Consider the following 25,255-nt stretch of genomic DNA (forward strand, 5'->3'; position numbering starts at 1 on the left):
TCACTGTTGCATGTCTTCTGTTCCACCTGAACATAGCTGCTATGTTATTTGTTTATTTTAAGATGCTCGTGATGCTTTTATTTCAGTTCCATGGTTATTCGTGATCTGACCTTGCGTAGTGCAGCCAGCTTCGGTTCATTTCATCTTATCCGACTGCTTTACGACGAATACATGTTTTATCTGGTGGAGCATCGTGTAGCCCTAGCGACAGGCGAGACTCCTATAGCAGTGATGGGAGAGGTATGTAAGGATCAGTCGTGTTGTATTTAATCAATGTAAGGCTGAAAAGTTGGTTTAATGGAGGATGCAGGGATAGGGCAGAGAGTGGGACAAGGTGAATTGATCCTTCAGAGAGACAGCACAGACAATGGGCTGAATGGCCGCTTGGCTTTATTCATTCTAGGTACACTTTTTTCAGTTTATTTGGGGAATAGTCATAAAAAATATTAAATTTTTATTTGTATAATGTGCACAAATGTCCCAAAGTACATCCTAAAGCCATGAAGGAAATTCATACCAAGCCATTGAAGGAAAATTTAAGAGAGGCTGTAGCATTGGAATCAAGTTTGGAGGTGACAAAGGTATTTGACGAGGATTTCAGTGGCTGATGGACTGAGGCAGAGACAATTCAGGAGTTATTAATGGCCGGGGAGGCACATCAAGTGGATGGCAAGGATAATGAGAGTTTGTGTTGAGGGAATGGGATTGGATCATGGTCAGTTCGACAGCAGGGAGACAGTGAAGATGGGGGAGGATGGGGCGAGGATGTGGTGGGGAGGTAGATCTACATGTGGAAACTGACCCCACGTTCAGGATCATTTTGTGTGTAAATGAAGACAAGGAGTGAACCATGGACAGAACTTGGGTTAAGAGAGGCCAATATGAGTGACGATCTTAAAACAAGGGCAGGGTTTTTTATCGGTATTTTCTGAGAGGTTTTTGGAGACAGGGAAATATCTGCAGAAATGTATATGACATCCTGCACTCCGAATCCCACTACTCGTGGGACATCCTACCCCATATGTCAAAGCTCTTTGGGTGGAGAACCAGCCTGATCAGTCACATGAAGAGCCACGGCAGATCCTGAGTAAATGTCATCCTCGAAGCACGGGACAGCTGGCAACAATATAAAGTGCCATTTTTGTTTTGCAGTTATTGGTCAGTTTAAGCTGAATGGCAAAATTATGAAACATTCTCCAAGTTAACTGAATCTTGTCCAGACTGCTAAAGTGTTCCAATATGATTTGTTCTGTTTCTTCTAGTTTGGTGATCTCAGTTCTATATCTCCTCTACAAATGGAGAAAGGTAAGGACCTCTGATTGTTCCGATGCTTGTGATGTCTCCAAACTCCCCAGTGTGGAGATTCCCAGTGTTACACATCTTATTTTCATGATAGTAGACTTGTAGCAATTTGTTTAGTTTGAACCTCTGCACTAAAGACCAGTGTTAATATTTATTCAAAAATGTATCGGGACCATGAGATTTATGCTTTTCCCCAAATTTATCAATTAGTTTTGGATCATAGACGGAGGTTCAATTTAATAGTTTACCTGAAGTAGTTTTACTGTAAACACACAAAGTAGTCTGGGTTGGAAGAGAATCATGGAAAGGTTAGAGCACAGAAGGAGGCTATTCAGCCCATCTTATCCATGCCTGCCCGAGGACAACCAGGTGCCCTTTCTAATCCCACCTTCCTGCACCCGGTCCATAGCCTTGTAGCTTAGAGCATTTGGGGTGCAGATCCAGGTACCTTTTTAAAAGAGTTTAGGGTCTCTGCCTTCACTACCAACTCGGGCAGTGAGTTCCAGACTCCCATTACCCTCTGCGTAAGCAAGTTTTTCCTCATGTCCCCTCTACACCTTCTGCCACTTCTCTTGAATCTCCACCAAGGGAAACAATTTTATCCTGTCCATTCTATCTCTTCCCCTCATAATTTTATATACCTCAATTCAGTCACGCCTCAGCCTTCTTTGTTCCAAGGAAAATGACCCCAATCTGTCCAATCTCTCCTCAGAGCTACACTTTTCTAGCCCTGACAACAATCTTGTAAACCTCCTCTGCACTCTCTCCAGAGCAATAACATCCTTCCTGTAATGGGTGACCAGCACTGCACACAATATTCCAGTTGTGGCCTCACCAGTGTTTTATACAATTCTAACATTATATCATTACTTTTATATTCTATACCTCTGCCAATGAAGGATTCCAATTGCATTCCAAAAGCATTCCAATTGCTTTCTTAACAACCTTGTCTACAGGCGCCAGAATGTGGCGACTAGGGGCTTTTAACAGTAACTTCATTGCAGTGTTAATGTAAGCCTACATGTGGCAATAAAGATTCTTATTATTATTACTTGAACTGCTGCCTTTAGGGACCTCTGTACCTGTACGCCAAGATCTCTCACTAGATCTATCTCTCTTAGTATATTCCCATTTATTGTGTACTCCCTATAACTGTTTGACCTCCCTAAATGCATGACCTCACACCTCTACGTGTTAAATTCCATCTGTCACTTTATCATCCACTCTATCAATCAATCTATATCATTTTGGAGATTATAGCTATCCTCTACACTGTCCACCACTCAGCCAATCTTTGTGTCATCTGCAAACTTCCCAATCATGCTCCCTACGTTCGCTTCCAAATCGTTAATATATAACACAAACAGTAAGGGTCCCAACACTGAACGCTGTGGAACATCACTTGAAACAACTTTCCAATTGCAAGGGCAGTCATAGAATGAAAGAGAGTTTATTAATTTAGTGCCTTGTTGGGAAAAATAATTTGGTTTTCATTTGTGTGGTAATTGGATGGCTTTTTAATTTCTCAACTGGCCACGTTGCTGATCAGGGATGGAAGTTACATTCCAAAATCTAATTTGTGGCATTTTGTGACTCTGCTTTAAATGGATTTTTGAACAGATGATGGGAGTGGGATGGAAAGTGAGGTGGATACCGATTCAAGAGGAGTGAGGGAGCCGCCTGTCAAACGGGAGCGTGTGGATCTCAACCATTCCCTTCAGGATCTGGACGTCTCTGCTCACCAGGAACTGATGAATTCAATATAATCTAATTGGACTGAAACATTCGAAACCTCCAGTGAAACACTGTCCAGGAACCGGGCCAGGAGAAATAGCCCAACCTCCAGACTTTGGCTGGAGACCACAAAAACTAAATGTACAAGGTGCCCAAATTAGTCCCATGTATCACATCTCCAGCCCTCAATAGCTGGATGCAGTGGTAGTTGATGTGGCTGATAAGTTATCAGGGCAGTGATGATCCAGCAGGAAGAACAGCATCAGCCAAACAAGTCCTTGTCCACTGGAATTAAATAGTTGGAGCTGCATCGGATGCAGATTCCAAGAAGAATATTTTGCTGTGACCATTTTAACACTGAGACAAAAATGGTTTCGGTTTTTAACAACTCTGTTTCAAAACTTACGCTTTATTCATTATTGCAGAACCAATGGTGGGAAAGGCGTCCCTGATGGGAAAAGCTATTCCAAGGCAGGTGGGAGTTTAACTGGCCACTAATTTGAGCCCAGCAGGAAACCCAGTGTTCTATTTTTGTAAATACAAGAAAAGGTTTACTTTTGTAATTGTTTCTGTATCTTCCCCCACTCCACTGCAATCCAGAGGCTGACAATCCCACTCCAGTCTCTCTTCAGTTGTGCTCTGCAAGATTCAAATCCTATTTGCTAAAAGAACTAAGCTGCATGTGTAAGGGAGTGCCCCTGGGCCGTGGAGCTGCACATCAGGCTGGCCCACTGAGAATCCAACTCCTGCTGGTACTGGGAACAGCACACCAGAAGGAAAATTCCTTGACTGCCCATGAGTTGACTGCAGGTAGAAGATTAACAGGCGGAGTGTGAAATCTTGCTTTTCTAGCAGTTCATTTCCTTCAGTTGGTAAAGTGGCTAAGTGGAATTGTGGATTTACCTGCAGTTTCAGCTAGCTCTGCTTAGCAATCAATGACCATTGAATCTGAGCTGGATTAACCTATCAGTTTTGCCCAACCCCCTCCAACATTAGACACTTTTGACTCTGTGTGACTTACCGTATAAACCAGCTCTGGCAAACGTTTCTCAGCGGGAAATTGCCTTATTTTACCCATTTTCTGGTTAACATTTAGCCTAGCTACTCAATACATTAGCTAGTGATGAGTTAATTGCATGCCTTTATTGAGGTATGATTCCATTTTGTGCTTCAGGGATACCAGTACATGCATTACACTGTGCCTTAGGGAAAATACTGGGATATTCAATGAAATGTGCCTGCACTGGTCTGAGACCCAGAGACTGTGAACTAACTTTTCAAACCTGACATTTATATCTATTTTTGCTACTGATGGTTCAGTAACATCAAACATATTGCTTACAATTACAATCGCTAAATATACAAAGTTACGGAAGAAAAGTACCGTGTCTACTTATCCCTCCAGTTGTCTTACATTACAATTTAAAAAAAATATTTGATACAGTCCTTAAATGAAAGGAAAATTGCAATTTAGGCCAGAGCACAGATTCTGGTGTTGGCAGCTGTTTTTGCTCTTAAACTGGGCATTTTGTTTTGATTTTTGATCATTAACAAGTCTGACTGTGATTGAGACCAGATATGGTAATGTCATGGGGACTCGGGAAGGGGACAGATCTTCTGTGTGGGATCAAGTTTTGTGCCAAGTACACAGCTCCTCATCTATTCATCATTTTTTAATTGTGATTGGATCAATTCCACAAAACCTAACCTTATTGCGCAGTCGACCTGATTTACATACACTGCTTTAGAATGGGTGAACAAACAAGTTTCGCAGTCCGGGGGTCTGTGGGTTTTCTTTCTTTTCCCTGTCTCTATTTCCCAGGCAGATTTAGTTGAGACATTTCCCACTCCTCCAATGGGGAGCTGTGTTTATGGATTGGTGCAGCTGGGAAAAGTTGTGATCCATGGTTGGTGATGCGGGGCCTACACACACATACCCTGGGAGTACAGGATGCTGAATTAACCTTATAGTCACAAGTGCACTTTTAGTTTACTGTAGTTGTTAAACATTGAGCTTCTCACCCATGAGTTTTGTGAAGCTACAAATAAAGGCTTTCTTGTGCATTTCTCTGCTGTCCAAGGGGATTAGCAGACATTTAACAGGAGAGGCATCACAGGTTAGTGTCTTAATGTTGTAAATCATGACATCACATGGAAGAACTGGCAAATTTTAATGCTTTGAAATGACCAAGTTTGTGCACAGGTCCAATCTTGTCATTTGATCTTGAAGAATATGTCTACCTGCAGACTGTTGTATGTTGGTGCACATTCAGTCAATGTTTCAGCTACTGCCTCTCACTGACGAGCAGTGTTTGCCACTTGCACCTGGGAATTCAAACCAGAATCATGGAGCTCAGTCTCACCATATGAAACTTCTCAAAACTCTGATCTACCATTCACGTACTGTTCTGAGGTTGCAACAAATGTGCGGGAAAGCCATTCGAGGTTGCAAACTGATAGTGATTCCATTTTGTGAAGCTTGTCTGTGACTGACTGATTGTGTTAAATGCAATTAATAAAACCTTTCACCTTTTTTCTGAATCCATAAAATCGGACACGAGAATGCATCCAGACCTCAAAGGTTTTGCATCAACTCTGAGGTGGAGGTGAACTAAATTAATATATTTGAGGTGTATAGTGATCAGAATGGTCTATCCCATTTATAGAAGGGAGGGGTTTAAAATGTGCATTGTAGTGGCTTAACTGGAATCTATTGGTCTAAGTGGACATTCACATGAATGTCTAGCCAGAAATTTTGTTTTAAACCAAAATTTCTCTTTAAATGTTCAATGTTTCTAATCAATTCGCTACTGCTGAAGCTGAGAAAAGATGAATTCAATGTCATTTTCCAGGGAATCATTTTGTGTCATCACTTTGCTTCAGTTTTTTTAAAAAAACTTTGAAAAATATACTGATGTAAATTTTTTTTAGATGTATTCTCTTATTTTGTAATACCCAAGTGCTCCCAAAATAGGCACATGTTCTTAATTTTTTTTACCTACCTTTGCCGATGAGGAGGATTTCTGTGTTGTAAACTTCGACTTTTTGTGTAGTGCACAATTTTGCAATAGAGCAAAAATGACCAAACCAGTTGGCAAAGAGGTTGCTTTGCAAAGCTTACGAGTTGCAGGATCATGATCAATGTGCAAATAATGATAAATGCGCAATATCTTTAAAATCTAAAAACCCAATTCATGTGGCATGTTTCTTGTTTCAGTGCATTAACTGGCTGTTTTGGTTATATGTGAACAGGAGAAAAACGTTCGGCCCCTCCAGCATGTCCCATCATTAAATTAGATTGTTGCTGACTGTGTCTTAGTTACCCGCCTTGGCTCTGTATTCCCTTTATGTATTGCTAACAACAATCTACCAATCCGTTAATGCTTTGAGTGCTGTGCAGTAAATAACACCCCAGGTTACACCAGCCCCACACACTGGTCACTTCTGTATCAACATAGCTGTACCTCCAATAACCACTGCTGTCCATATTCCTTCACATGTGCAGTAATTCTCTGAGTTTCACTGCCACCTTCTAGGCCTTTCCCCTGCTTTATGTGGTGACCCGCACACTGTCTGTTGACCCTTCAGCTGCTGCTGGTTTGTTTACATTTTTGTGTACGTTTTCAGTGCAACACGGTGACAAACTTGGACTTGGGGCTGCTATTGCCTTCATTTGATTAAACTTTGTGCAGCTTACTGACACCCTGACCAGCTCTGGGTATTACAGCTAATATGGAAGCATATCTCAGTAACTTTCTACAGTCAGCCCACTGGGCAGAAGCTGATGTAAAGGTTATACTGTGGCAGGTAACTGAAGAGGTGTAATTTAATTGTGAGAATCAAACCAAGGCTGCTTGTGAAACTCGACTCTTCTGGTCAATGATTTGCTCCACCCACAAACACAGACATAAACCTCATCCACTGTGAGAGACTGAGCTGCAGTTACCACCTGCACATAGTCTGCGGCCTGTCCTTGCGGAGTTTAAGTCAGAGAGCCAGAATGTAGAGTCTGTATCTTATTGAGTGGTCTGAACTTGTTCTCCTTCCATTGGTAAATGTGATGGAGCAATAGAGAGCACTATTTCTATCATTGTTTCGTGATGCAATTGCATCCAGTGTTAACCCCATGACACAGCAGAAAACCTGGCTGAGGTGGTGCGTGTCTTCGTCTCACAGCAGCAAATCAACGCAGTCATTTCCTCTACTTCAGTATCCACAATACAAGCCAAGGGCTAATGCAACCTTTGACGTGATACAGACAGCTCTTCCTATATGATTAATTCCACTCTTATTTTATTACAGTGCTCTATGGAAAATTTTTTAGATGTTAAGCAACTGAAATGTGACAGAAAATAAAAAAATTTCAAGCATTAAAAAAAAAGGATGGAGCAATGAACTGTCTGGGACACCACAGCTTGCTACGACACACAGTAAGGTCTCAGGACCATGCATAGGTCCATAGCTGCCCAGGAAAGCGCCTTCTCACTGGATCTGCTGTGTCAATTTATTGCAAACAGTTCAATTGAATAATTTAATACTGAAACATGCACATTGCTCACCTGGACATAGCATTAGGGTAAATCTTTACTCCCTGTAGCAATGTATCTTTGTCATAAACTAAAAGCCAACACAAATATTGTTGTATTTATGCAGCACTTTGTTCCTGCTTCTGAATGAAATGATTCATTATTGAATTATCAAAGCAAGTAAACCTACGTGTTGTCAACTGGTCAATGGGGTGCCTGAATTAGTTTTAACACCTGTGTTCTGCATTGTCTCATTGGGATTGGGGTTGTTTTAAGATGTATAGATTCTCCTGTTTGCATACTCTTTGTATTTTAATTTGTAAAACTAGGAATTGATTCCACTTTTGTCTGTTTTTATTCTTTTCATGTAGTTTATCATATGAAGTGACCTTGGTTAGTCTAACTTACACAATGAAACTGGTTAGGGTTATCTGTAATATGTGTATAAATTGATGTAAAAAATGAAATTCTAACATTTTGTGCATTGTGATTATTCTTGTTGGTTTAAAGCTTTCTTGAAATTTGGTACAAATAGAATCGCCTAAAGAAACTTCCTGGGTTTTTTGTGTGTCATCATTCATCAATTCTGCTTCAGATATTTTGCTTCCCTGTGTTCCTACATAATAGCTTTTTTTGTTTGAACAATGAATCACTTGACAAAAAGCAGAGGTTGATTTGCACCTTCTAATGTAGGTGGGTTGAGTGTTCCCAGGAGTGCGTTGTCCCCTTTACTGTCCCACCCTCCGGATATCACCCTGCACTGCACAACTTTCAGTCATGGCTCCACATTCAAGCCACATCTGCTCGATATTCAGTCCCTAGTCTCTCCTGTAAGTAGATTCCACATCGTTTATGATGGAGTACTTGCCTTCACCGTTCAATATCATACCAGGGCTATAGTCGTGAAAGCCCTTGTTATAGGGGAAGTATTGTCACTTGGCTAGTAATCTAAACACCCAGGGTAATGCTCTGTGTTTGGATCCCATTACAGCAGCTGGTGAAATTTGATAAGATGTTGGAATTAAATCTCGAATGATAACTGAAACCGTCGTAAAAAAACCCATCTGCTTCACTAATGTCCTTTAGGGAAGAAAATTACCATCCTTACCTGGTCTGGCCTACGTGTTACTCCAGACCCACACCAATATGGTTGACTCAAATGCCCTCTGAAATGGCCTAGCACACCACTCAGTTGTTTCCAACCACTACAGAAAATTGTCTACGGAACTAAACCAGTTGGTTCACCTGGCATTAACCTAGGCACCAGAAATGACAACAGTAACCCCAACCCTGCCAAATCCACAAAATCCTCCTAACAAATACCTGGGGGCTCTCAAAATTGGGAGGGCTGTCTCACAGACTAGCCAAGCAACAACATGACATAGTCACACTCACAAAATCATATCTTACAATGTCCCAGACATCATCCCTGGGTAGGTTCTGACCTGCCAGAAGTGCCTAGTGGATGACCCATCCCTGTCTCCTCCAGAGGTCCCCAGCATCACAGATGCCAATCCTCAGCCAGTTTGATTCATTCAATGTGGTATCAAGAAACGGCTGAAGGCACTGGATACTGCAAAGACTATGGGCCCTGACAATATTCTGGCAAACCAGCTGAAGAGTTGTGCTCCAGAACTTGCCACGCCCCAAGCTGTTCCTGTACAACTACAACACAGACATCTACCCGTAAATGCGGAAAATTGCCCAGTTATGTCCTGTATACAAGAAACAGGACAAATCCAACCAGTCCAATTACTTCCCTATCAGTCTTATTACAATCCCCAACTAGACCCCCAACAGTTGCTAGGATACCGGACAGACATCCCAATATTTTAATTTGTTCGACTATGAGGAAAGGATATTTCGCTCCAGGAGTGATTTCACACACAAATAGGGATATTGCATATTAAAACAAACTTTATTACTACACAGTATTACTAACTTTAAAATCATAAATACATGGGGTGGGATTTTCTGTCCAGCGACGCCGGAATCTCAAACGGTGTTTGGGCAGAGAATTGCGCGTGAGGCGAAAATCGTGGCCGGTGCCAGGCGCCCGATGGAATGTCATGCACTGGTGCAATGCGTTCTACTCCACACATACACTAAACGCCGTTGGCATATTATTAATGGGCCCGACCAGGTATTCTCTGAGTCCTCCTCAATGCTCCACCTCCTCCAGGAGGAATTACCAAATGCGAGTTTCACTTGTGGCTGATGAGGAAGAGACAGGAGGTAGGACATGTTCCCAGAGGCGTGACCATGGGCTGCCGGTCCTGTTGCTGACTGGCTGGGGAGGGGGGGCGCGGTCTACCAGGGCTGGGGAGGGCTAACTGGGGCGCCCAAGTGATGGTCCGTGGGGACAGGGTGACCCCCCAGGACCAGTATGTCCAGGCACGGACCGTCATTGCCGGGGCCTGCAAGGCAGCCATCTTGCTGACCGCCCACCGTTGCCCGTGTTATGCAGAGTGACACTGGCTGTAGGTGTGCCGTCACCTCTTGCACTCCACCTAACACCATGCACCCCACCCCCACACTAGGCACACCGCCCTCTCCAACTGGGCTCCACCAGCCGGCGGGGCACCATGCGGCCCCCCAAGAGCAACACACAGTAGCCCCTTCAGGAGGGCGCTGGACAGGACTGCAGAGCATACCACTTATATGGATAGGGCCAGCCACTGGTATCCCTGCCGGAAGGGACGGGTGCCTGTCAGCAGGGATGGGCGCCAGTTCCAGAGGCTCCTGCCCTGCACCGGCAGGGCCAGGAGTGTGGAGGGCAGAGTGCCGGGGGGAATGGCAGGTGGTTGGTGGGATGTGATGGAGGGCGAGAGAGGGAAACACGCAGGGGTAGGAGCTGCAGTGGAGGTCAGGGACACCATGCAGCCCGTTGGACCTGATTGGGCATGGTGGTACACGCCATGCTAATATGTCTGCCTTTCACACCCTGCAGCCAATGGGGTCCTTCCAGGGAACCTGTCTGGGATCTCACAGACCTCTGTGCACAGGTGCATCTGCGCTGTCACTGAGGCCCTATATGCCCGGCCAGCACAATATATCAAATTAAATTTTGGACCAAGACCGCTAAGGATGCCTGGGCAGCGGGTTTGCTGTAATCGCCGGGATGCCCCAGGTCGAGGGGGTGATCGACAAGATACATGTCGCATTACGAGCACCGGCCCATGACAGGCCGCTCTTCACCAACCGAAAGGGGTTCCACTCAATGAACGTACAGCTGGTGTGTGACCATGAGATGTGCATCATGCACATCTGTGCCCGGTACCCAAGCATTATGCATGACACCTTTATCCTGGCATACTTGATGGTTCCTGACACCTTTGAGGTGAACCTCCAGGTGAGGGATTGGCTCTTGGGTAACAGAGGTTATCCACTGCGGTCGTGGCTGATGACACCTATCTGGAAGTCACAGACCGACATGGAAACCCGCTACAATTACGCCCATGCCGCGACCAGGGGGGTGATCGAGCAGTGTGATTGTGCCACCTCCCTCTGTGACTGGCTCAGATAGCCAGCACTTGGGCAATGCCACCGATGCCCTCAGCCATGACCTGCTGTGACTCGGCCAAGCTCTGGAGTGCCGCTGCAATGTCCAGGTGGCTCTGGTACTTGGCTGCCTGTGACAGGGCAGTCCTGTCCTATGCCTTGCCACCACCTGCACAGAGTGCCTAGGCCCAAGGCTAATACCTTTCCACTTCCAAGGCCACCAGGATGCCACCTGTGCGGTGTTGGCCTGGGTGACATGTATTGTCGGTGCCGCCTCCTGCCCCTACAGGGGTTGGACTCCTCCAACTGCACCTGTAGGCGATTGATGGTTGCTGACAGCCTGTTATGTAGTCCCTGGCTCGGAGTCTGCATCTCCACTATCGATGGGATCGTCGATTCCAGATGCCCGAAACCCGTCCGGGCGGCAGCTAGTCCATGGGGTCAGGCCGCCCTCGGACCATCCGCCCTCTTGGGGGTTCCTACCTCCACCTGTTGTACCGCAGCAGATTTGTGGTGCGCACCAGATGCCCCTGTAGCCTCTTCACTAAAGTGCGCAATCAAGGTGAGATGGTGGAGGGGACAGCTGTAACGGGACTGGTGCTCCGGGGGTGTCTTGGGTTATGGTTTGGGGGCTCTCGTAACTGGTGTCTGCTTGGGGTTGGGGTCAGGGGACAGCAGAAGGGCCCTCCTCACCACCAGGTGATCCTGCAACACACAAGACATGACGCATGATTGAATCGCGCGTTGTGTGGGTGGTTAGGGGATGTGGTGGGGGTCATGCCACATGTGCCTTGGGAACTGCAGCTCAGTGGGGGCTCACACGATTGCCTGATGCCAACCTCCACCTCGGTTACTATCCTCTCCCTGGTCCAGTGCCCTCCGCTGCGATGAGGTGTTGCCGATCCGGTGGTCCCCCTCCGGTCTTCTTTCTCTCCCAACGGTTATGCGCTGCCTTCTCTGGAGGGGGGGGGGAGAAAAGTACTTAGGCAGCCGGACGCATGCAGAGTAGGGGGTAGGCAGCTGGTGGCGGTATTGGTGCTGGCATGTGGTGCAGGGTGTGGAGCGCACACACTGCATGGCGGGTGGGGCCTGGTCGCCCTCTGGATGGGGTGGGGGTTAGGGGTGTATGGGATGGGGCTTAGTTCTAGGGGCATGGTGTTGCCTATTCTCCCTGGCCGCCCTGAGGTCGTGCAGCATTTTGCGGCACTGCTGGCCAGCCCTTGTAGTGGGGCCCACGGCACTCATGGCCTCAGCCACTTGCACCCAGGCAGCAGATGGCAGCCTCCTTCCCACCCCAAGGTAGCCCACCTGTCCTCCATGGTCAGGGTCAGCTACTTGGCGCCTGCGAACCAGACTGCCACTCTCCATGCTGCCATCTTGTTGGCTGGGATGTGGGGGGTGAAGTGCTAATATACAGCTTGTCAGTCTCGAGTGCCAATCATGACCCTGGCGAATCGGCCACCGTTTTTCATTGGAATTACCCGAGTTCAACGTGCACCCGGTGCCAGCCCATTAACAGTTCATGAATTGTCCACCGATTCAGTCCCAGCGCCAACACTTAGTCTCTGAAACGGAGAACCCCACTCAATAGCTTTCAATTACCAGTTCAACAATGCTTTTTAAAAAATATATTGTTATTACGGTATTTGAAATTTTTATAACAATCACTTATTGTCACAAGTAGGCTTTAATGACGTTACTGTGAAAAGCCCCTAGTCGCCATATTCCGGCACCTGTTTGGGGAGGCCGGTACGGAAATTGAATCCACGATGCTGGCATTGTTCTGCATTATAAGCCAGCTGTTTAGCCTACTGTGCGAAACCAGCCCCTGTAATAATAGCGACATAAACATGGCACAATAAACATTTCCGCCCCCATCACAGTCTTCACACCACCCAACAATAAAACAACAGTCTGGCCTCCCTTTTGGAATTCTGCTTCTGCTGACATTTTAATTTTCCCCGAGAAAGTCGAGGAACGGCTGCCACCTCCAGGCGAACCCGAACATTGACCCTCTTAAGGCGAACTTTATTTTCTCGAGACTAAGAAACCCAGCCATGTCACTAACCCAGGTCTCTACACTCGGGGGCTTCGAGTCCCTCCACGTTAACAAGATCCGTCTCCAGGCTACCAGGGGACAAAGGCCAAGACATCAGCCTCTTTCACCCCCTGAACTCCCGGCTCTTCCGACACTCCAAAGATCATTACCTCCGGGCTTGGCACCACCCGCGTTTTGAGTACCGTGGACATCGCCTTGGCGAAACTCTGCCAAAACCCTCTGAGCTCCGGGCATGCCCAAAACATGTGGACATGATTTGCTGGGCTTCCTGCGCACATCGCACACCTATCCTCTACCCCAAAAAACCTGCTCATCCGAGCCACCGTCATGTGTGCCCGGTGGACTACCTTGAATTGTATCAGGCTAAGCCTGGCACATGATGAGGATGTGTTAATCCTGCTTAGGGCATCCGCCCACAGACCCACCTCTATCTCTCCCCCCAGCTTGTCTTCCCACTTGCCCTTTAGCTCCTCCAACGGAGTTTCCTCCGAATCCATCAGTTCTTGGTAGATGTCTGATACCTTCCCCTCTCCATCCCATGTCCTGGAGACTACTCTGTCCCGTATCCCCCGTGGCGGCAGCAGCGAGGGGAGGCCGGAACCTGCCTTCTCAAAAAGTCTTGTACCTGCAGATACCTAAACCCATTCCCTGCTGGCAATTCAAATTTATCCTCCAAGGCTTTCAAGCTGGGGAAGCTCCCGTCTATAAATAGATCCCCCAACCTCCTAATTCCTGCCATCTCCAGAACCCACGATGCAGCCTACCACGGTACAAACCGATGGTTATTACAAATCAGGGTCCAAACCGATGCTCCCTCCACTCTCTTATATCTCCTCCACTGCCCCCAGATTCTCAGAGTCACCACCACCACCACCACCGGACTTGTGGAGTATCAGGCCGGCGAGAACAGGAGAGGTGCCATTATCAGTGCTCCCAGACTTGTGTCTTTACATGACGCCGCCTCCATCCGCCCCCATGCCGATCCCTACCCAATTCCTAATCATGGCTATATTTGCCGCCCAGTAGTAATTACAAAAGTTCCGCAGCGCCAACCCCCCCGGCCCCCCCCCCCCCCCCCCCCCGCCCCCGACTGCAGTTAAACAATTCTTAACAATACAGTGAAACAATCCTATTGGTGACCTTTATCTTCACTCAAACAAAACCCATTTCAGGACAAAATCCACTTTTAAATACAGTTAGTTGTAAAGAGATATCTTGGAAAAACCACTTAGAGACAACAATATCCTTCAGGACCCAGCTTGCAGAATCCTGCCCGTCTCAAAATTCTGTTTAAACTGCCAGCCTGAGGCACTGCTCCTGTCCAGTACACAGGCAAATCGTTAATTCACTGTCTTGAGAACAGCTACTTGTCTGGTCTGGCCCCAGTAAAATCTTTAACTGACTGTTTCTCCACAAACTGCTAGCCTGCTCACAGACAGATCTTTAACTGAGCTATATTGAGATCTCAGCTTCTTGTCTGCCACATTCCAATCTAAAACTAAACTTCCTTAAACTGCAACAGTAACACCTGACTGCTTCAAGCCCCTGGCTCCTCCCATTAATTACATCATCTTAATAAATGTAACCACAATGTCACAAATTAGCTACTCCCCAGTCCTCATGGAGGGGCCCACAAAAACAAAATCACATTAGCCCAACTTCACCAAACAATATCCATGGCTAGAATGAATTATTTTTTTATTCATTTACGGGATGTGGGCGTCCCTGGTTAGGCCAGCATTTATTGCCCATCCCGAATTGTCCTTCAGAAGGTGGTGGTGAGTTGCCTTCTTGAACCGCTGCAGTCTTGAGGAGCAGGTACACCCACTGTGCTATCAGGGAGGGAGTTCCAGAATTTTGCCCAGCAACAGTGAAGGAACGGCGATATGTTTCCAAGTCAGGGTGGTGAGTGACCAGGAGGAGAACCTCCAGGTGGTGGGGTTTCCGTGTATCTGCTGCCCTTGTCCTTCAAGATGGTAGAAGTCGTGGGTTTGGAAGGTGCTTTCTAAGGAACCGTGATGAGTTACTGCCGTGCATCTTACTGCCGTGCATCTTGAAGATGGTGCACAAGGCTGCCACTGTTCGTCGGTGGTGGAGGGTGGGGCCTCTTTGTCTGGATAGTCTCAAGCGTCTTGTGTTGTTGGAGCTGCGCTCATCCAGGCAAGTGGAAAGTATTCCATTACACCCCTGGATTTGATCTTGTTTTTACAATGCCAGCGTAAATACCACCCCACTACCTATTAACCCCAATAAATATTGCCCAACATCCCCAAGTAACCTCCATAAATACTACCCAACACTCCCAATTGACACCCATAAATACTGTCCCAACATTCCCTATTGATCCCCATAAATAATGCCCCACACACCCAAATGATCCCCATAAATACTGACCCACACAAACTATCAATCCCCATAAATAATGCCCAAAACTCCCTATTGATCCGCATAAATAGTGCCCAACACCCCTATTGACCCCATAAATACTGCCCCCCACACTACTGACCCCCAAAAATACTGCGACACACACTATTGACCCCCATAAATACTATCCAACACTCCCTATTGACCCAAATAAATACTGCCCCACACTCCCTATTGACCCCCATACATACTGTCCAACACTCCCTATTGACCCCCATAACCACTGTCCAACACTCCTTATTGACCCTCATAAATACTGCCCAACACTCACTATTGACTCACATACATACTGCCCGACACTCCCTGTTGATTCTCATAAATATGTCTAACACTCTATTGACCCTCATAAATACTGCACAACACTCTGTATTGACCCCATAAATACTACGCAACACTCTATTGACCCCCATAAATACTGCCCAACACTCTATTGACCCCCATAAATACTGCCCAACACGCTCGATTGACACCCATAAATACTGTCCCAACATTCCCTATTGATCCCCATAAATAATGCCCCACACACCCAAATGATCCCCATAAATACTGACCCACACACACTATCAATCCCCATAAATAATGCCCAACACTCCCTATTGATCCGCATAAATACTGCCCAACACCCCTATTGACCCTATAACTACTGCCCCCTTCACTATTGACCCCCCAAAATACTGCCCCACACTCCCTATTAACCCCCATACATACTGTCCAACACTCCCTATTGACCCCCATACATACTGTCCAACACTCCCTATTGACCCCCATAACCACTGTCCAACACTCCCTATTGACCCCAATATATATTGCCCAATACACCCCATTGATCCTCATAAATCCTGTCCAACACTCCCTACTGACTCCCATTCCTACTGCCCGACACTCCCTGTTGATTCCCATAAATACTGTCTAACACTCTATTGACCCTCATAAATACTGCCGAACACTCTCTATTAACCCCCATAAACACTGTCCAACACTCACTATTGACTCACATACATACTGCCCGACACTCCCTGTTGATTCCCGTAAATATGTCTAACACTCTATTGACCCTCATAAATACTACCCAACACTCTCTATTGACTCCCATAAATACTGCGCAACACTCTCGATTGACCCCCATAAAAACTGACCAACTCTCCTTATTGTCCCCTCATGAATATTGCCCAATTCTCCCATCGACCCTCATAAGTACTGCACAACACTCCCTATTGATGCCCATAAATACTGCCCAACACTCCCTATTGACGCCCATAAATAATGCCCAACATTACCTATTAACCCCCATAAATAATGCACCTCACTCTCTATTGACCTCCATAAATACTGCCCAACACTCCCTATTGACCCCCATAAATACTGCCCAACACTCCCTATTGACCCCCATAAATACTGCCCAACACTCCCAATTGACCCGGATAAGTACTGCCAACGCTCTCTATTGACTCCCATAACTACTGCCTAACACTCCCTATTGAACCAAATAAACACTGCTCAACATTCTCTACTGAACCCCATCAATACTGCCCAACACTCGATTGACCCCCATAAATACTGCTCAACACTCTATTGACCCCCATAAATACTGTCCAACACACGCTATTGACCCTCAAATACTGCCCAATGCTCCCCATCGAGCCCCAGAAATAATGCCCAACACTCCCTATTGACTCCCATAAATAATGTCCCACACTCCCTATTGATCCCCATAAATACTGTCCAGCATTCCCTATTGACCCACATAAATACTGCTCAACACTCCCTATTGACCCACATAAATACTGCTCAACACTCCCTATTGACCCACATAAATACTGCTCAACACTCCTTATTGACCCACATAAATACTGGCCAACACCCTACTGACCACCATAATTACTGCCCAAAACTCCCTATTGACCCACATAAATACTGCCCAACACTCTCTACTGACTCACATACATACTGCCCGACACCCCCTGTTGATTCCCATAAATACTGTCTAACACTCTATTGACCCTAATAAATACTGCCCAACACTCTCTATTGCCCCCATAAATACTACCTATCACTCTCTATTGACCCCCATAAATACTGCCCAACACTCTCTATTGACCCCCATAAACACTGTCCAACACTCCCTATTGACTCCCATAAATACTGCCCAACTCTCCTTATTGTCCCCTCATGAATATTGCCCAATACTCCCCATTGACCCTCATAAACACTGCACAACACTCCCCTTTGACCCCCATAAAAACTCCCCAACACTCCCTATTGATGCCCATAAATACTGCCCAACACTCCCTATTAACTCCCATAAATAATGCCCAACATTACCTATTGACCCCCATAAATAATGCACCACACTCTCTATTGACCTCCATAAATACTGCCCAACACTCCCTAGTGACCCCCATAAATACAGCCCAACACTCCCAATTGACCCGGATAAGTACTGCCAACGCTCTCTATTGACTCCCATAACTACTGCCTAACACTCCCTATTGAACCAAATAAACACTGCTCAACATTCTCTACTGAACCCCATCAATACTGCCCAACACTCGATTGACCCCCATAAATACTGCTCAACACTCTATTGACCCCCATAAATACTGTCCAACACACGCTATTGACCCTCAAATACTGCCCAATGCTCCCCATCGAGCCCCATAAATAATGCCCAACACTCCCTATTGACTCCCATAAATAATGTCCCACACTCCCTATTGATCCCCATAAATACTGTCCAGCATTCCCTATTGACCCACATAAATACTGCTCAACACTCCCTATTGACCCACATAAATACTGCTCAACACTCCCTATTGACCCACATAAATACTGGCCAACACCCTACTGACCCCCATAATTACTGCCCAACACTCCCTATTGACCCACATAAATACTGCCCAACACTCTCTACTGACTCACATACATACTGCCCGACACTCCCTGTTGATTCCCATAAGTACTGTCTAACACTCTATTGACCCTAATAAATACTGCCCAACACTCTCTATTGCCCCCATAAATACTACCCATCACTCTCTATTGACCCCCATAAATACTGCCCAACACTCCCTATTGACCCCCATAAATACTGCCCAACACTCCCGATTGACCCGGATAAATACTGCCCAACGCACTCTATTGACCCCCATAACTACTGCCTAACACTCCCTATTGAACCAGATAAACACTGCTCAACATTCTCTACTGACCCCCATAAATACTGCCCAACACTCTATTGATCCCCATAAATACTTCTCAACACTCTATTGACCCCCATAAATACTGTCCAACACGCACTATTGACCCACAAATACTGCCCAATACTCCCCATCGAGCCCCATAAATTCTGCCCAACACTCCTTATTGACTTCGATAAATAATGTCCCACACTCCCTATTGATCCCCATAACTTCTGTCCAGCATTCCCTATTGGCCCCCATAAATACTGACCAAAACTCCGTATTGACCCACATAAATACTGCCCAACACCTAACTGACCCCTATAATTGCTGCCCAACACTCCCTATTAACCCACATAAATAGTGCCCAACACCCTATTGACGCCCATAATTACTGCCCACCACACCCTACTGATACACATAAATACTGCCCAACACTCCGTATTGACCACCATAAAGACTGTGCAACACTCCCTATTGACCCTCATAAATACTGCCCAACACCCTATTGACCCCCATAATTACTGCCCAACACACCATATTGATACACATAAATACTGCCCAACACTCCCTATTGACCCCCATAAATACTGCCCAGATGTCCCTATTGACCCCCATCAATACTGCCCAACACTCCGTATTTGCCCTCATAAATACTGCCAAACACTCGCTTTTGAGCCACAAAACACTGTCCAACACTCTCTATTGACCCTCATAAATAATGCCCAACACTCCCTATTGATCCCTCATAAATATTGCCCAATACTCCCCATTGACCCTCATAAATACTGTCCAATACTCCCTATTGACGCCCACACATACTACCCAACACTCCCTCTTGATTCCCATAAATACTGCCAAACATTCCCTATTGACCGCCACAAAGACTGTACAACACTCCCTATTGACCCCGATAAATACTGCTCAGCACTCCCTATTGATCCCCATAAATACTCGGCAACACTCCCTATTGACGCCCATAAATACTGCCCCACACTCCCTATTGACCCCATAGTAACTGTCCAACACTCCCTATTGACCCCATAACCACTGTCCAACACTCCCTATTGATCCTCATAAATACTGCCCAATACGCCCCATTGATTCTCGTAAATCCTATCCAACACTCCCTATTGACTCCCATACCTGCTGCCCGATACTCCCTGTTGATTGTCATAAATACTGTCAAACACTCTATGGACCCTCATAAATATTGCCCAACACTCCCTATTGATCCCCATAAATACTGTCCAGCATTCCCTATTGACCCACATAAATACTGCTCAACACTCCCTATTGACCCACATAAATACTGCTCAACACTCCCTATTGACCCACATAAATACTGGCCAACACCCTACTGACCCCCATAATTACTGCCCAACACTCCCTATTAACCCTCATAAATACTGTCCAACACTCCCTATTGACTCCCATTCCTACTGCCCGACACTCCCTGTTGATTCCCATAAATACTGTCTAACACTCTATTGAGCCTCATAAATACTGCCCAACACTCTCTATTAACCCCCATAAACACTGTCCAACACTCTCTATTGACCCCCATAAATACTGCCCAACACTCCCAATTGACCCGGATAAGTACTGCCAACGCTCTCTATTGACTCCCATAACTACTGCCTAACACTCCCTATTGAACCAAATAAACACTGCTCAACATTCTCTACTGAACCCCATCAATACTGCCCAACACTCTATTGACCCCCATAAATACCGATCAACACTCTGTTGACCCCCATAAATACTGTCCAACACACGCTATTGACCCTCAAATACCACCTAATGCTCCCCATCGAGCCCCATAAATAATGCCCAACACTCCCATTGACCCCAATAAATACTGCCCCATACTCCCTATTGACCCCCATACATACTGTCCAACACTCCCTATTGACCCCCATAACCACTGTCCAACACTCCCTATTAACCCTCATAAATATTGCCCAATACACCCCATTGATCCTCATAAATCCTGTCCATAACTCCCTACTGACTCCCATTCCTACTGCCCGACGCTCCCTGTTGATTCCCCTAAATACTGCCTAACACTCTATTGAGCCTCATAAATACTGCCCCAACACTCACTATTGACCCTCATAAATACTGCCCAACACTCCCTATTGACTCACATACATACTGCCCGACACTCCCTGTTGATTCCCATAAATATGTCTAATACTCTATTGACAAATAGAGTCATTGGCAAATAGGGTTAAGGAAAATCCCAAGGCTTTTTACACTTACATAAAAAGCAAGAGGGTAGCCAGGGAAAGGGTTGGCCCACTGAAGGATAGGCAAGGGAATCTATGTGTGGAGCCAGAGGAAATGGGCGAGGTACTAAATGAATACTTTGCATCAGTATTCACCAAAGAGAAGGAATTGGTAGATGTTGAGTCTGGAGAAGGGGGTGTAGATAGCCTGGGTCACATTGTGATCCAAAAAGACGAGGTGTTGGGTGTCTTAAAAAATATTAAGGTAGATAAGTCCCCAGGGCCGGATGGGATCTACCCCAGAATACTGAAGGAGGCTGGAGAGGAAATTGCTGAGGCCTTGACAGAAATCTTTGGATCCTCGCTGTCTTCAGGGGATGTCCCGGAGGACTGGAGAATAGCCAATGTTGTTCCTCTGTTTAAGAAGGGTGGCAGGGATAATCCCGGGAACTACAGGCCGGTGAGCCTTACTTCAGTGGTAGGGAAATTACTGGAGAGAATTCTTCGAGACAGGATCTACTCCCATTTGGAAGCAAATGGACGTATTAGTGAGAGGCAGCACGGTTTTGTGAAGGGGAGGTCGTGTCTCACTAACTTGATAGAGTTTTTCGAGGAGGTCACTAAGATGATTGATGCAGGTAGGGCAGTAGATGTTGTCTATATGGACTTCAGTAAGGCCTTTGACAAGGTCCCTCATGGTAGACTAGTACAAAAGGTGAAGTCACACGGGATCAGGGGTGAACTGGCAAGGTGGATACAGAACTGGCTAGGCCATAGAAGGCAGAGGGTAGCAATGGAGGGATGCTTTTCTAATTGGAGGGCTGTGACCAGTGGTGTTCCACAGGGATCAGTGCTGGGACCTTTGCTCTTTGTAGTATATATAAATGATTTGGAGGAAAATGTAACTGGTCTGATTAGTAAGTTTGCAGACGACACAAAGGTTGGTGGAATTGCGGATAGCGATGAGGACTGTCTGAGGATACAGCAGGATTTAGATTGGCTGGAGACTTGGGCGGAGAGATGGCAGATGGAGTTTAACCTGGACAAATGTGAGGTAATGCATTTTGGAAGGGCTAATGCAGGTAGGGAATATACAGTGAATGGTAGAACCCTCAAGAGTATTGAAAGTCAAAGAGATCTAGGAGTACAGGTCCACAGATCACTGAAAGGGGCTACACAGGTGGAGAAGGTAGTCAAGAAGGCATACGGCATGCTTGCCTTCATTGGCCGGGGCATTGAGTATAAGAATTGGCAAGTCATGTTGCAGCTGTATAGAACCTTAGTTAGGCCACACTTGGAGTATAGTGTTCAATTCTGGTCGCCACACTACCAGAAGGATGTGGAGGCTTTAGAGAGGGTGCAGAAGAGATTTACCAGAATGTTGCCTGGTATGGAGGGCATAAGCTATGAGGAGCGATTGAATAAACTCGGTTTGTTCTCACTGGAACGAAGGAGGTTGAGGGGCGACCTGATAGAGGTATACAAAATTATGAGGGGCATAGACAGAGTGGATAGTCAGAGGCTTTTCCCCAGGGTAGAGGGGTCAATTACTAGGGGGCATAGGTTTAAGGTGAGAGGGGCAAAGTTTAGAGTAGATGTACGAGGCAAGTTTTTTACGCAGAGGGTAGTGGGTGCCTGGAACTCACTACCGGAGGAGGTAGTGGAGGCAGGGACGATAGGGACATTTAAGGGGCATCTTGACAAATATATGAATAGGATGGGAATAGAAGGATACGGACCCAGGAAGTGTAGAAGATTGTAGTTTAGTCGGGCAGTATGGTCGGCACGGGCTTGGAGGGCCGAAGGGCCTGTTCCTGTGCTGTACATTTCTTTGTTCTTTGTTCTTTGTTGACCCCCATAAATACTGCCCAACACTCCCAATTGACCCGGATAAGTACTGCCAACGCTCTCTATTGATTCCCATAACTACTGCCTAACACTCCCTATTGAACCAAATAAACACTGCTCAACATTCTCTACTGAACCCCATCAATACTGCCCAACACTCGATTGACCCCCATAAATACTGCTCAACACTCTATTGACCCCCATAAATACTGTCCAACACACGCTATTGACCCTCAAATACTGCCCAATGCTCCCCATCGAGCCCCATAGATAATGCCCAACACTCCCTATTGACTCCCATAAATAATGTCCCACACTCCCTATTGATCCCCATAAGTACTGTCCAGCATTCCCTATTGACCCACATAAATACTGCTCAACACTCCCTATTGACCCACATAAATACTGCTCAACACTCCCTATTGACCCACATAAATACTGCTCAACACTCCTTATTGACCCACATAAATACTGGCCAACACCCTACTGACCACCATAATTACTGCCCAAAACTCCCTATTGACCCACATAAATACTGCCCAACACTCTCTACTGACTCACATACATACTGCCCGACACCCCCTGTTGATTCCCATAAATACTGTCTAACACTCTATTGACCCTAATAAATACTGCCCAACACTCTCTATTGCCCCCATAAATACTACCTATCACTCTCTATTGACCCCCATAAATACTGCCCAACACTCTCTATTGACCCCCATAAACACTGTCCAACACTCCTTATTGTCCCCTCATGAATATTGCCCAATACTCCCCATTGACCCTCATAAATACTGCACAACACTCCCCTTTGACCCCCATAAAAACTCCCCAACACTCCCTATTGATGCCCATAAATACTGCCCAACACTCCCTATTAACTCCCATAAATAATGCCCAACATTACCTATTGACCCCCATAAATAATGCACCACACTCTCTATTGACCTCCATAAATACTGCCCAACACTCCCTAGTGACCCCCATAAATACAGCCCAACACTCCCAATTGACCCGGATAAGTACTGCCAACGCTCTCTATTGACTCCCATAACTACTGCCTAACACTCCCTATTGAACCAAATAAACACTGCTCAACATTCTCTACTGAACCCCATCAATACTGCCCAACACTCGATTGACCCCCATAAATACTGCTCAACACTCTATTGACCCCCATAAATACTGTCCAACACACGCTATTGACCCTCAAATACTGCCCAATGCTCCCCATCGAGCCCCATAAATAATGCCCAACACTCCCTATTGACTCCCATAAATAATGTCCCACACTCCCTATTGATCCCCATAAATACTGTCCAGCATTCCCTATTGACCCACATAAATACTGCTCAACACTCCCTATTGACCCACATAAATACTGCTCAACACTCCCTATTGACCCACATAAATACTGGCCAACACCCTACTGACCCCCATAATTACTGCCCAACACTCCCTATTGACCCACATAAATACTGCCCAACACTCTCTACTGACTCACATACATACTGCCCGACACTCCCTGTTGATTCCCATAAGTACTGTCTAACACTCTATTGACCCTAATAAATACTGCCCAACACTCTCTATTGCCCCCATAAATACTACCCATCACTCTCTATTGACCCCCATAAATACTGCCCAACACTCTATTGACCCCCATAAATACTGCCCAACACTCTCTATTGACCCCCATAAACACTGTCCAACACTCCCTATTGACTCCCATAAATACTGCCCAACTCTCCTTATTGTCCCCTCATGAATATTGCCCAATACTCCCCATCGACCCTCATAAATACTGCACAACACTCCCCTTTGACACCCATAAAAACTCTCCAACACTCCCTATTGATGCCCATAAATACTGCCCAACACTCACTATTGACTCTCATAAATAATGCCCAACATTACCTATTGACCCCCATAAATAATGCACCAACACTCTCTATTGACCTCCATAAATACTGCCCAACACTCCCTATTGACCCCCATAAATACTGCCCAACACTCCCGATTGACCCGGATAAATACTGCCCAACGCACTCTATTGACCCCCATAACTACTGCCTAACACTCCCTATTGAACCAGATAAACACTGCTCAACATTCTCTACTGACCCCCATAAATACTGCCCAACACTCTATTGATCCCCATAAATACTTCTCAACACTCTATTGACCCCCATAAATACTGTCCAACACGCACTATTGACCCACAAATACTGCCCAATACTCCCCATCGAGCCGCATAAATTCTGCCCAACACTCCTTATTGACTTCGATAAATAATGTCCCACACTCCCTATTGATCCCCATAACTTCTGTCCAGCATTCCCTATTGCCCCCATAAATACTGACCAAAACTCCGTATTGACCCACATAAATACTGCCCAACACCTAACTGACCCCCATAATTGCTGCCCAACACTCCCTATTAACCCA

General features: G+C 46.0%; 1 protein-coding gene across 7 annotated transcripts in view; it reads left to right on the forward strand.

Annotated features, from left to right (window-relative positions):
• rfx2 (regulatory factor X, 2 (influences HLA class II expression)) overlaps positions 1–8,112 on the forward strand; it is a 262,480-nt gene extending 254,368 nt beyond the window's left edge. For all 7 annotated transcript variants that reach the window (XM_072482882.1, XM_072482884.1, XM_072482883.1 and 4 more), the window contains 3 exons: positions 87–240; positions 1,263–1,305; positions 2,923–8,112. In XM_072482882.1, coding sequence (XP_072338983.1) covers positions 87–240; positions 1,263–1,305; positions 2,923–3,068 — 343 coding nt within the window. In that variant the 3' untranslated portion in view covers positions 3,069–8,112. The remainder of the gene's footprint in view (positions 1–86; positions 241–1,262; positions 1,306–2,922) is intronic.
• The last annotated feature ends 17,143 nt before the right edge of the window (positions 8,113–25,255 follow it).

This window comes from Scyliorhinus torazame, chromosome 18 (assembly GCF_047496885.1).
Source record: "Scyliorhinus torazame isolate Kashiwa2021f chromosome 18, sScyTor2.1, whole genome shotgun sequence".
NCBI lineage: Eukaryota > Metazoa > Chordata > Chondrichthyes > Carcharhiniformes > Scyliorhinidae > Scyliorhinus > Scyliorhinus torazame.